The sequence below is a fragment of the Aphanomyces invadans genome, assembly GCF_000520115.1.
Source record: "Aphanomyces invadans strain NJM9701 unplaced genomic scaffold supercont1.54, whole genome shotgun sequence".
Lineage (NCBI taxonomy): Eukaryota > Oomycota > Saprolegniomycetes > Saprolegniales > Verrucalvaceae > Aphanomyces > Aphanomyces invadans.
Window position 1 is genome coordinate 65,651 of NW_008580199.1, and position 12,895 is coordinate 78,545.

Here is a 12,895-nt window from a genome sequence, read left to right on the forward strand (position 1 = left end):
CCCATTCAGCATACAACAAGTGCGCTGATCGGTGCCTGACCGGAAGAAGCGCACACAGGTCGAGGCTAACGATTGCTGACTCAGCATGCCCAAGGACTAACTTCAACAAACACGAAAGGAGTGTCCACACTCGAGATCGCATCTCGCTACGAGGGGAATGATCGTGGGGACGTGGCTCAAGGAAAAAACACGGCGAAGTGCCGTCCAGGGTGGGGGTCCACACAAGTCTTGGTGTGCGGCTTGGAGCCTCTTTATTCGCCGCAACTTGGCGTCGGACTTGGTGTCGCTATCCATTCGAATGTTCCAACATGTCTCGTGGGAAACGAAAAGGATAAGGGACGGAGCCTCACACCGGTTCGTCGGGTTGCCCAGATACGCCAGGCAGGCTTTTGGCAATTCGTCACTTCGGAGAGTTGACGCCGCCGACGTCATGCCACAAGTGCCAGGGACCGTCGAGGAGACGAAACCTGTTTGGTACCAATTCCATGTGCATTCGTGTAGAGCTGCCATGCTTGCCAGGATGCCAATGTAACAATTTGCCCATGCACGCTGTGAAGTCGCAGTAAATCCACTTGACGTGTCGTCTGCGCACCTTGCTGTCTTGTCTCTCAGCAATGGCCACAGGCTTCGTCGGGGAGAACTCATTGGTCCTTCTCTTCACGTTCTCATGGACTCAGTGGCTGAGCACGTGCGCTGCATTCACCGTCCGTCGGTTTAAATGCCATACGACAAGTTGCGGGCCGTAGGTTTCTTGAATTTTTCGACAAACGTAGCAAAGCCATGGGCTCAAGCGTAGTGGATGTCTTCAGGATCTGCTCGGTCATAGCATACGTCTCGGGGCGGATGATTGAGCACAGGCTCGTCACTGGTCGATCCAACGGGCGCGACCACCTTCGCTTTCGAGTGTCAAGTCGTCGTTGTGTTGTCGTGACGTACAGCTTGTTCAAATGGATGGACTGTAACATCGCCGACAAATTCAGGGCCATGCGTTCCGGAGCCTTCTAGGGCGATTGTGGCTTTGGATGTGACGGCTCATTGCTCAATGGAAATGGTGGGTTGCACGTCGTCGGAATCAATAACAACATACGAAGGGCAGTTGTGCAACGAATGACCACTCCGAGTTGAACTGCTGGCCTCTTCATGGGGGAGGTGCGTCGCTGAAGGCACGGCACATTCCTGGCGCGGTGTGCGTGGCTTAGTCAAAACAGCAGCATGACGAAGGCAGTGCAAAAAATGTTTTCTCCGAGTGTATGCATCGACCTTTCACGGGATGTAGCAAGGGTTGGTGTGTTGCAATGGGCGAGTCCAAATTCTGCATGCAGACCACTCGAAAACCAAACAGTCACGTCCGTGAATTCCCGCGAACGTGTGTGTAAAGCATAAGCGATGGTACCAAGCACCTTTTTCGTCAAGTTGGATGCAGGGCGCGGCGGCGTCGAGGTATGCTGGGGAGGTAAGTGCTCGCGGAGAACGTGATTGTCCCTCGCCTGCACGATAGTAGTTTGAGGATAGTTGCTAGCACATGCTAGCGCATGACAGGGTTGCCGATCGTTCTGTAGTGTCAGACATCGAACTCCATTGATGCTCCAGAGCGTGCGCAGCACCACAACGAGCACAACCCATGAGGCGCGACGATATCCTGAAGCGTATGCCTGCCTTCGCGCTGTGCTCACCCACTCCACCTTTTCGTGAATTTCCAAAGCCTTGGCGCCACATTCGTTGTACCGGGCAATTAGAGATATGGCCCTCGACCTGGAGCACTGCGGCTACTGCTTTTTGAAATGGGGGAAAGATCGATGTCTCCTGTCAAGAACTGGAGCCATGGTTTAACCGTTTACACCTCGCTGCGTGGACAGATCGTGCGCAGAAGCCATCTCACGGCATTCCATCCGAAAACCAGCACAAATCTGAACGTCAGCCCAAGTGTTCGCATTCGCGAAACGAAGGGCCACATGGTCGAGGCGGCTGGAGCACCCACACCACGTCGTCCGCGTCATCGAGACACCGTAAGAGGGCCGTCGTCCATCCAACGGCAACGTCAAGTTTCACAATCTTGAAATGTCCATCCAGCCACATGTGGCATTGAATGTCCAGATGCAGCGGCGACGCCACCAATTTTGCCGCGATCGCGCTGGCACGAGCATCCGCGAAAGACGAATGTACTGCGGCCATTTCGATCACGTGTGGAAACCTGACCACCAGAGCTTTGTCAGTCAGTTGCACGGTAACTTCGATCGAGGCCAGCCATTCGCATGGTGACCCGAGCGACACGAGATGCTTGAGTGCCAGCTGAAAATCACGAACGGTGTCGCGGAAGCAGTTCCATCGGGACAGGAGACGACGTAGCCCGGTTTCTCGTTGGGTGCTGGTCACGCCAGTTGGCGCCGACGTGCCGATGTACTCGCTGTGCACCAGCTCAACGTTGTCATGCAAGTAAGGACAGAGGTCATCCGCCCCGTTTGAGAAGCTGCGTGCCTGCAAGCACGCGACGAAGCGTCTCAGCTGAGCTTCCGCTGCTTCTTTGTCGTCAGCGGCGGACTCGACGGACATGGTGCGAGGTTGGGTGTCAACGCTGGTGGTTGTGTGCGTCCGTTCGATGCGAGCGCCAGGAGGTTTCCCGGTACTGGCAGTACGCACCGCTGACGAGTGGACGTGCTGCGCGACGCTCAAAAGCTGCCGCTCGAGGTGGATGACGTCGGTTTGCAACGCGGCAACTTCGTCGCTGAGGCGCTCGGTTCGAGCAGCTCGTTCAGCTCGCAACCTCCTCTTGTTCATCTTGCGGCGGTGGCGAATACGTTCCAGCGTGGTCGGCGAGTGGTTGGACGTTCTACTTGTCATGCTCGCACTTGTGCTACAGCTGCCACCGTGACGGCATTGTGGTTGGTCAAGTGGCGATGTCGCCAACACGGGGTCGCGAGCGCCGCTTTCGGGACCTCGTCGCCCCTGCGACGAGGAGGTCAACAAAGACGAGTACGACTGGCTGCGCATGTGCCGTCGACTGGAGAATCCGGCCGAAAAACTCGCGGGGTCCTCGCCCGTGCGTCAACAGAGGAGAAAATGTCTGTCGGAATGCAGACACTCTCCGACGAAGTGTGGTTCGGTTTGGAATTCTAGGTTGTTATTCGTCGCACGGTGCGACAATGAAAACGCCAAACACGCACCAAAACCGCACTGCAGCCACGTCGCACCCCCATGTTTGTTGGTTGCGTGTGGGTCGACGACGGTGGCGTCATAACCGTGGTGCGACCGTATGCCGTCGAATGGCGCGTCTGCATCAAAAGGGAAACGAATCGAAGGCATCACGTGTGTCGAGTGCGGGCGGGAAGTTTGTCGGACGTTGACCGCTTCTTGAAGTTCAATCGGCTGCACGTCGTCGTCAATTGAGTCGCGTTGGATTGGCCCTAAAAAATGCGCACCAAATCGGCGATTCCACGCACGATCTCGTACTGTAAGTGTCATCATCGCTTGCACATCGGGTGCGAGAAGTTGATTCTATTCGTAGTCCTCGCTAGACAATCCATTGATGTTATTTGTCGTGCAATCGCGAGCATGTCATATCCCCCTCCTGCATGTTGCAACATACATGTTGTAGACCCGTCTACATGTAATAGGTGCTACTACTTGTCGAGCGCATACGCTTCCCTCCCCGCGCGAGGCGACAAGGACACCCGACAATCGAGATGATGGCATTCCCCCGCATGCACCTGGAACAACGACTGTTTTCCTCCTGCCCCTTCCATCGCAATCTGCATGCCCCGGACAGGCACGAGCAAACCTGCTGAAGAACGAGCCGACGACAACACGTCGCCGCCGACACCTAGATCCGAACCAACCATGACGTCGTGCGCGACTCGCCGCCGTCACAAGGAAAAACTTGAATCGAAGCCACCATGACGGCTGTATGGGTCGAAGCAAGTGCCATCAGCTCGACAAGGAATGAATTCATCGAGCATCCTGCAAAAAAGCAACGTTGTCAAGCAAAAGTGTCGCTTCGTGAGCCGACAACCTTTCAACGTCTTGAAGCGATGATTCCTAGCTGAGCCATTCCTACGTTCTCAGGGATACGGCAGCAACGTCAGCCAGGGCAACAAGAATGAAAAACATCAAGTTGGGGTCGAGGGAGGGGAGGCCAAAGTCGCTGCTGGTACACGACTGCGCGGGCGACGTGGTCGGCAGCCCTTGCCATGTGTAACATTGCTACAGCACGATTCGTGGGCTGTCCACGGCGCAGCAGCAACTCGTGCCCGTCGAATGCAGAAGCTTGAAAGAGTGCTCGCAATCAACCGGAGGGCATACCCCCTGCAGTGAATACCGTCGTAAGTGTCATCTCGACTCATAATCCGTGCAATTCGAAATGTCACAGGTGCTACGAGAGGTTTTCGTCGCATAGCTAAACAGCCAAGGCAGCAACTTCACAAGCGTTCAAGGCCAGCACGCCCCCGCCCCTCTTACCCTCCAATGCTTGGTTTCATTTAGACAAGTGATGCTCAACGTCACCCACCATGCCTTTTCCTGTGACATCCAAGATGCCTCGAGGTAAGAACGGCTGCTGTGTCCATACATAAGAGAGACCGGTACACAATCGTGAGATGGTTTATCTCCGTCCCGTTGCGAGTTTCCGCGAGCCACAACAGTCGCTCGGGTGTGGGCATGACTCGGCAATCGTGTGGCATTGCTTTGCTCGCACAACTGCCATCGCAGTCTAGAGCTAGACAGCCCCCGCCCATTTCAAAAAACGGATCGGGGCCATCGCGAAGTCTCAATCGATTGCTTGAGAGTGGATACGCGAGGCGAGTCAACGCCACCGCGGAATGGTCAAACCGTTGGTGTCTCCCCCTGGTTATTATTTGTCGCCCGCTGGGTCGAGAACGGCAGGTGTTTATTTGTTACCCCCCCCTATACTAGACAGAAATCCCACAGTGGGGTGTATGCACTTTAGGGCACTGGACAAATCCATACATACGTCAATCTCAGGCCCACATTACCATCGACCGCCTGATGCACAAGATACCACCAAGACCTTCATCTGTGGTGCCGCACACACAACCCGCCGACGCGACGAGCAGCCAGCCCCACAACGCTGCCCTGCTGAGCCGTCCGAGTGGCCACACCAGCTCTTCCAGGGCGAATTCCCCCGCATCGATTGAAATCCTGCGCCACCGCCGCAAGATGAGCAAGCGGCGGCAGCGGGCGGACCAGGCGGCGCGAACGGAGCGGCTCAGCGATGAAGTTGCGGCATTGCATGACGACATTTTCCAACTCGAGCAGCACCTTGGCGAAGTTGCGAGGCTGTCGTCGTCGCCACAGCCGAGAAGGGGGCTCGGTCAAGATTATGTGACCGATGTAGGAAGCGATCGATACCCGGCAAACTTGTCAGGCGCCACTTTCGTGGGTAGAGCAGTGCCACGCGTGGATGCGGTCGAGTATTGCGTCCAAGACAAATCTGGTGCTGCCGAAGCCCAGCTACGACACTTTGTCGTGCAATTTCAACACGGGTGGACGCGAACCATGGACTCGGACCTAGGTCGCTTTTTTCGTGAAGATGTCGCGGTGGTGTACGCCCAGCCTGCCACCAGGAGCGAGCTCAGTAAAGACACCCTCGAAGGTGGATTGCGTGGCCTTGTGGCCAAGTGGAAATGCAGTTGCGATGCGCTGCACATGTTTCAGATGGAGCTACGGCAACTGGTGTCGTTGGAGCCCCCACTGGAATGGCTGCTCTCGGTCGACGTGACCTGTCAAATGACGTTCGAAGCGGTCATGCTCCACTTCCCCCACGTCACTCAAGACTGCGTCCATGCGAACGCGATCTTGGCCAAGCTGGTGGCGGCGCCGCTACGCTTTGATGTACAATGCCACGTTTGGCTTGACGACGACTTCAAGATTGTGCAAGCCGAAGTCGGTGTGGGGTGGGCGGCGGCTCTGCTGGCGTGTCTAGGTAACCCCGATGATGTCGTGTGGGTGCTCCAACCGCCAGATGTGCAGGGTGAAATCCCGTTGGAAAGTTGACCTCTGATTTTGTCGAGAGTACACCTTCGTTCTGGTTGTTGATGTCGGAGGCACGTGCGATCCGTTAGCCCCTCCCGTTCGAGTGGCAGGGCAAGAGACACATAGGAGGCAACGGTTGGCAATCTGGTCAGATTTGAAGCGATGCCGCCACATCCTGAGCGACGACTGCGGGGCTCCGATGCGAATTTCTTGGGCAGGCAGCACATGGTCCAGTTGGAGCACTCGTCGACTCATGCGATGCCTCTGACCAAAAAATGCAGCAATAGTGCTGGAGGCCACATGCCCCCGCTCTACATACAGCGCTTCAATCACCTTCCCAACTCGTGCCCCCCCCTCTCCTCGAGGTGGGCCGTCGATTCATTGCTGTGTGAATCGTAGTACTCGATCAAGACACCGCATTCGCTCTTGCCCCTTCGACATTCGATAGAGTCGCTTCCATCGATGGAGACCCCCGCAAGCGCTGCTCATCGGTGGCCGGTGGCCAAGTGGCCCAGCACGTGAAATGGGAAATGCCAGGTCGCGATCCATTGAACATTGACCTGCAGAGATTTCCGGGCGGCCGCGCACACAACACCCCCAAGCTATTCGCAGAGGTGACCACGTTGCTTGCGGAAACTCCTGGAGACCTTGACAACGTGACAAAGTAACAAAACCACTTCGTTCGGTGGTTTAGCCAACTGGATCGAGCGCAATAGTGCGTAGTCTGTGTAGTTTGTCGCCTTTCAACTTGTCGATTCGACAAGAGGATGGTTTCCATTGCAAGTTTGAATCGGTCGAAAGGGGAGGACAAAATGCCAACTCGATCAACCATGTCCGCCCAGAGATCATTTTGTGGCGGTCACGCGGCAGATATGTCTCGAACAGTTGAGCTTGTCGAGAAACAGTGTTTGTCTGTGAGTTGATACCATAGATGGCGTGGCTACAACCACACAAGAAGGCAGCATCACCAGAGGATTTGCTTGGCATGCAGATAGTGACCGTGAGGAAGCGCGCGTCCTCGAGGCATCCCACGATAACGGCTCAAGCACATGGTCGTGCGAACATGAGCCGAAAGCTCAGGGATGCTCGGTTGCGATTGTTTGTCCTGTGAGCCAACATTTCACCATGTCATAGTGTTGGCATTGCGCGGTGGCGTAATAAACCTGTCGAGGAGTTGTGGTAGCAGTGGATGTATGGATGGTTGGGACATCTCCGCCTGGCGCTGTCTGTGTTTTTGCGCTGCGTGATGGCCAGTATCGACAGCACAGCATCCACAGCACGTGCAAAGTGTTCGCCGATGTGTTGGCGTCATGGTTTAATGAATTTGAAAACAGCACGGAGTGTGGTTCATGGAGAAAGTTCCTCCGCGATACGGCTCGCCACTCAAACAAACAGGCATCGTTCCAACGGATGGACGCTCTGCCGTGAAACCAACATGGTTGTCGAAGCTCGACATGGATCAAACCTGCGATTTGGTCGAGGTGAGCTTTCAAACTGAATGCGAATAAACAGCATAGCCGCCTGGGTTTGAGTAGTGTCAAGTGGCAGCAGCTGCGCTGAATACTCCACCTGAAGCGGGCTGTCTGGGCAGACAGCAATTCGACTCGACATGACTCACAGTCGACGCCACGTACACCAAAGTACCCATGCTTCAGCGTCTCCGCAACGCATGCATGCCTGCTATGGCATGCATCGCAGCCGAGTTGTTTGTGGTCACAGCACGATGCATGCGACGAGAACGGATTCGCCAACACTGAATGTCGACGCCAGCACAGCTTGCCTGCATTCGAGAGGGCAGTCGTGCTCCCAGTTGAAGGGTTTTCCTTTGTTTTTACTGCACGGCACAAGCGGCTGCAACGAGGAGGCTGTCATGGACTTGTTGGCTGCGGCGCTCCGGTGGTGATGTTTCTTGGCAAGTTTGAAATTTGCACGCGTGCATCCTTCCTTGCGATTGGCATGCAAAATCTGGACGAGGTCCAAATCCCCCGCCGCCGCCGTGTCCATGGCTCGGGGAGTCGCATGGCCACAGCTGCTCTCGTGCAGGTATACTGGACAAGTGCAAGGTTGCCGAGGCGAACCGCTTTGTCGATGACAAAGGGATATGTGTGCTGTTGCGTGGCGGGCACTTGAATTCAATATTGTAGGCATGACGACGTAGCTACGCAATCGAGACCTCGTCGGCGTCGTAGATGAGGCGCGCGAGGACGAAGCCGCGCCGCGGCGACGGGTCGGACCGATCAATGGCATCGTTTACACTCTTCATGTAGTTTAGGGTTTTCGCATCGAGGGTGCGTGGCACGCCATGTTGGAATTGCACGGTTTGTGACCGCATCAAGCAGAGTACTCTGTCATACAGTCGCAGCCGCCATGGCGAGATTGTCAAAGTGGCCATTTCGCTGTGTCACAGTCATGGCCAGGGGTAGTGACCTTTTTCATCACACGGCTTTGTTTGGAAGTTAGTTTGGTACAAAAGCGCAATGCCAGCCAGCATTCAATTTTCGTGCAAAGATCAGGCGCCAAGAAAGTTAGGCCCGTGTAGGCGCGCTCGCAAAACAAAAGCCTTGAGCAATGGCCTGTGCAGATAGCGCCTCGTTGAGCGCGTACGTACATGCTCTGCATGCTGTAGCCGAGTGTATCGTGAAACTGAGTGGGTCGTCGTGAAATGGGATGCGCGGATCGGCATCCCGAGTCTCGCTGGAATGCTGCTCTGGACCCGCCGCTACGTGGTAGTTTTGGGTGGAGAACAGTTTTCAATTTCCGTCATGGAGGCGACGAGCATAACATGTCATGCCCAGCATTCAAGTATTGAACAATTCTGTCTTGATGGTCGAATGTTGGACTGCATGCGTGGCCATCAAACGATCTGGACAAGATGAACATGGCCCCCAGGCAGTGCTCAATGCTGTGCGTCGTTCGAAGGCGTTGACCGCTCTTGCGCCAACGAAATGGGCCCCACCCTGCCCCCGGGCACGCACAAAGAGGCAGGATGGTGATGGCCAAAGGCTGTTTTACCTTCTCTATGGTCGTGCGGGTTTGGATATTCGCATCGGTCTCAAAACTTGTGCCGCGCCGCACGGATGGTCCGTTTGCCGTGGATAAAGGTGCACCGAGGCCAGCCCTGGTTCCCTCTGGAATTGCCGATACAATACACGTTGGTGGCTACATTGTAGAGCGCTGCCCACCCAAACGACAATGCACCGTGGCGTGGTTGTGGTCCGACTGCTGTAGCGATCAAAGATGCTCATTCGCTATCGTGGATGAAGCGAGCAGGGCGACAAAATTGGGTGGCCATATGCAGATGCATATGCGTATGGACTTGAAATGTTGAACGCATCACATCACCGTGGCATCCCGTGCTGTTTCGATGCAGGAAGCGATGCCACTTGCCTCGCTTGCATGTGTATGCCGCGCGAACAAATCGAGGTGCGCGACACGAGCTGACCGAGCACGCAATCAACAGTGTTGCTTGGCCCAACGAGTATTTTGGCAACAGGCGCACGACTTGAATGGCCTCGATAACCAATTTGACGGGGGCGGGGCTGGGCCTTTGGCCACCACTTGAGTCGCCAGCAAAGGGCTCCAGCGACTGCAGGGGAAGGACAGCACGGGCCGCGGAGCACACAACGGGACACATTCCGCGGAGTGTGCAGGCGGGGCGATGGATCAGCGAGGAACTCGTCACGGCACTCATGTTTCACCGTCGCAATCGTGCATTCGCATGGTTCGAGACGACGACAGCGCCTTCGTGGCACCACCGTCTTGGTCTTGTTGAAGCGACGGATTCTCACCATGTCCTCGTTTATCGCTCCAAGCGACACCCCTGTCGTGTGCGCTCAACGTGCAGCGCCCATGCTTCTTTCAGTGTTTTTTCTCCTGACGTAGCCGGCAAACGTCGTTGCAGCGACCGACCCATGACCACCCGAGTTGAATGCCAATTTAAAACCAAGCGGTCGCCGCCGCTTCAAACGAGTGGGGACGGCAAACTACTCACACCCAGGCATCCGAGCGGACAGACACACAAAATGTATTTCTGCTGGTGCGACCCCAATAATGGGCAAAGCACTGCACGATCGTGCGAGAGTGTCGCCCAGGCTTTGCACTTACACTTCCGAACACAGTAGAAACCCGTGCGCGACCATTCGAATCGAGCTCTTCTCTGCTAGAGACCAAACTCATGCGGGCAAAGGGCCCCATGGCTCGTGGACAAGAGCGCGTGCCGCATGGAGCGCGCTCCGCGTCGAAACGTTGTAGAGCGCGTGAACTGTATATCGAGTGTTTACGGGTGAAGCTGCGGTGTCTACTCGATCCATGTGTGCCCAACCGAGTACTTGTCAATAAACGGCTTGGCTGTGGAGAGTCGGGAAAACACATCAGGGACCCCCGCGGCGCAGGCAACCCCAAAACTGACGGTCCCAACGAGTACCGGTTGCCTTGGTCGGATAGGAAACTCGATGTCATCACCCGATGGGTTGACGACGACGGGACCGCCAGAGTCCCCGTAGCACGTTCCCGTGCCCGCGGTTCCGCCAGCGCACATGTGCGAGTCGGTCGCATGCCACGACGTGTACGATGAGTCGTTGGACGACGCACGGATGCGTCGCTGGCACTCGTCGCTGTCGATTGTGGTCAGATTTGCCTGAAGAAGCGTTGCCGATGCATACGCCGACGGCGACGTGGCACCCCAACCAAATGCGATGGTCGACGTGTTGGCACGAATCGAGTCGTTGCTCAGCGCGACGGGGCGTTTCGTGGACGGCGCGCTGAGCTTGAGCACGGCAATGTCCGATCCAAGCAGTGCATTCATAAAAGTGGGTGCTGTCCAGTACATCGCCACGGTCCGAATGTCGCCGTCGGTGCCGTTGTGGACCACCGATCCGACAGACACAAAGAGTTCCTTGGGCGGAGCATGGCGAAATGTCACGCAATGCGCAGCCGTAACGACGTACTCTGGTGCAATCAGCGCTCCCCCGCAGAAGGAACTCCCATCTGCGGTGAACCGAAGGCCAGCAATCCATGGCGTAGCACCACGTGGAGTGGGGGACCCGCCATAGACTCGCTGGTGCACCACGGCTCGGTCGCTACGGCGAGGGTGGACGAGCTTGGAGGTCGACGTGGTCAACGCAGCATCGAGGTGAAGCACAACGAGGGCGACCACCACAATCAGCGGCAGTCGCGTTGTCATGCCTGCAGACGTTTGAAACTGAGCATGCCACCGATCCGGTCTCGATGGGACGTCGTGGGGTTGGGTGGCCTGTTGAACGTTCGAAGGGGTATCGATTTTTAATTGGACAAAAAGAGATTGATAAAATGGATTTGGCGGGTTCGGATTGGCTCATACCCATCGACCAAAATCTTGCCTGGTGCACCGCGAAATGTGGCAAGGGACATGAGCGCTGCTGTAGGTCGGTCGACCTGGTCAAATCCTTGGCATCGCTCTCGACTTGGGGGTGTCGGGCTCAAGCATTCCCCCTTGCGCATGATCGCCATGCCTGAAAACAAGCCAGCAGGAACCATCGGACAGTGCTGTGCCGATGCTCCAGTGGAGAAGCGGTCGACCAGGACGACGTCGATGGTTCACTTCTCCATCACAACTCGTCAGAGCATCCCAGTGGTGGTGTCGGCGTGGTCCATCTACACGCATCGCTGCCGAAGTCAAGAGACCACCTTTGAGATGCTTGAATCACAGCAGCACCTGTGCTCCTTTGCATGACTCTCGACAAGTGAAGCGTCGTGCTACGACTTTAGCATGTGTGCTGGCGATCAGGATTTATATCGGCGTACCGTCCACACAAACACGCGCTGGAGCATCGTGGTGCATCGCAATAAGTGTGCGCTAACGAACTCTCTCGCTGACGTCGTGGGCATGACACAAGCAGCTAATGCGCTGCTCGCTGTTCAAGGAAGCCATGACCGCGCCACCTGCCCGCAACGTGCGCGTCGTCCAAGTCATGCGAAGTGGAGACACACGGCTCGATTGAATAAAATGCCAAGGCATGGATCGAGGAGTTCCGACGGAAGCCATCGCGTGCTTTTCGATCGGTGCATCCTCGCGTTCGTGCTACAGACCGCCCACAATGCCGTCCAGTTGATCGCTCAGGGCATACCGCGACCGCCTACATTCCTCGTTGGTCCAACATCCCGCCATCGATGTCGACACACTCTGCCACGTTACCTGACTTTTTGCTGCGGATACGCCGCCGACGCTGTCCCGGGGAGGTAAAAATAAACATTTTGCACCAACGTTTCGACGCCCATGTACACGTGCGACGGGGTATGGATTGCCGCGATTGTGGCAAACAGTTTGTCTTCGGCCAGGGCCTACGACCGACAGCATCGATCGCTATCGACGGTCTTGAGAACACACCTACCTCGAACCATCGGCTCTGATGCTGGTAGTGTCGTTGGAGCAGCGGCAGCGCAACGTCCAAGTCGTATTCCAATAGGGTCGGACCCAGCAGCGTCAGGATGGCCAGCGCCGTGCGAAAAAGAAACAGGACGCCGTCCAGCAAAAAGTTGTCAAACACCTACAACGAAAAACGATGAGCGGTCGCAGTCTAGTACGCCGGCACAACAGCGCGACCCACACACCGAACGCGCATCCACTTTTCATCGTGTGCATCGTCCAGGACAAGAAAACGTGGCTTGATCAAGCAACGCAACATGGACGCAAACCAAGCACACACGGTACCCGCGACGCGACTTCCAGCGGAAGCACTTGGAGGAACAGCGTTTGCAGCCAATTCATGAGAAAGAGGCTTGTCGGGACGCCGATGAAGTTGAAATGTTGAAATAGTTGGGGCAATTCCATCTTGAAGAACTCGTCAAACCACATATAGTAGTTGTCTACACCGCCAACGCGTGAATTCCAAACAGATCTGGAGTGTCCCTGCGACACGGCCGCCGTTGGTGG

The 12,895-nt window shown here is 56.0% G+C and overlaps 4 protein-coding genes across 4 annotated transcripts; 1 reads left to right on the plus strand and 3 right to left on the minus strand.

The window, feature by feature from the left end:
• Window positions 1-1,787: 1,787 nt before the first annotated feature.
• Window positions 1,788-3,083, minus strand: H310_13593 (hypothetical protein). The gene has a single exon (XM_008881146.1). It carries the CDS (start codon window positions 2,986-2,988, stop codon window positions 1,915-1,917), a length of 1,074 nt encoding a protein of 357 aa, XP_008879368.1. The 5' UTR covers window positions 2,989-3,083; the 3' UTR covers window positions 1,788-1,914.
• A 2,086-nt stretch (window positions 3,084-5,169) lies between these two features.
• Window positions 5,170-6,006, plus strand: H310_13594 (hypothetical protein; the record flags this gene model as incomplete). Its single annotated transcript, XM_008881147.1, has 1 exon — window positions 5,170-6,006. One exon carries the CDS (start codon window positions 5,170-5,172, stop codon window positions 6,004-6,006), a length of 837 nt encoding a protein of 278 aa, XP_008879369.1.
• A 3,985-nt stretch (window positions 6,007-9,991) lies between these two features.
• H310_13595 (hypothetical protein) lies at window positions 9,992-11,250 on the minus strand. The gene has a single exon (XM_008881148.1). It carries the CDS (start codon window positions 11,165-11,167, stop codon window positions 10,283-10,285), a length of 885 nt encoding a protein of 294 aa, XP_008879370.1. The 5' UTR covers window positions 11,168-11,250; the 3' UTR covers window positions 9,992-10,282.
• Window positions 11,251-12,078: 828 nt separating this feature from the next.
• Window positions 12,079-12,793, minus strand: H310_13596 (hypothetical protein; the record flags this gene model as incomplete). Its single annotated transcript, XM_008881149.1, has 4 exons — window positions 12,079-12,098; window positions 12,158-12,303; window positions 12,354-12,509; window positions 12,674-12,793. Coding segments are annotated over 4 exons (441 nt in total), but the record flags the coding sequence as incomplete, so codon positions are not given.
• Between the last annotated feature and the right edge of the window lie 102 nt (window positions 12,794-12,895).

Excerpts from the sequence above, each read along its gene's own strand:
- H310_13593 (XM_008881146.1), bottom strand. The coding sequence starts at position 2,988 with ATGCGCAGCCAGTCGTACTCGTCTTTGTTGACCTCCTCGTCGCAGGGG.
- H310_13595 (XM_008881148.1), bottom strand. The coding sequence starts at position 11,167 with ATGACAACGCGACTGCCGCTGATTGTGGTGGTCGCCCTCGTTGTGCTT.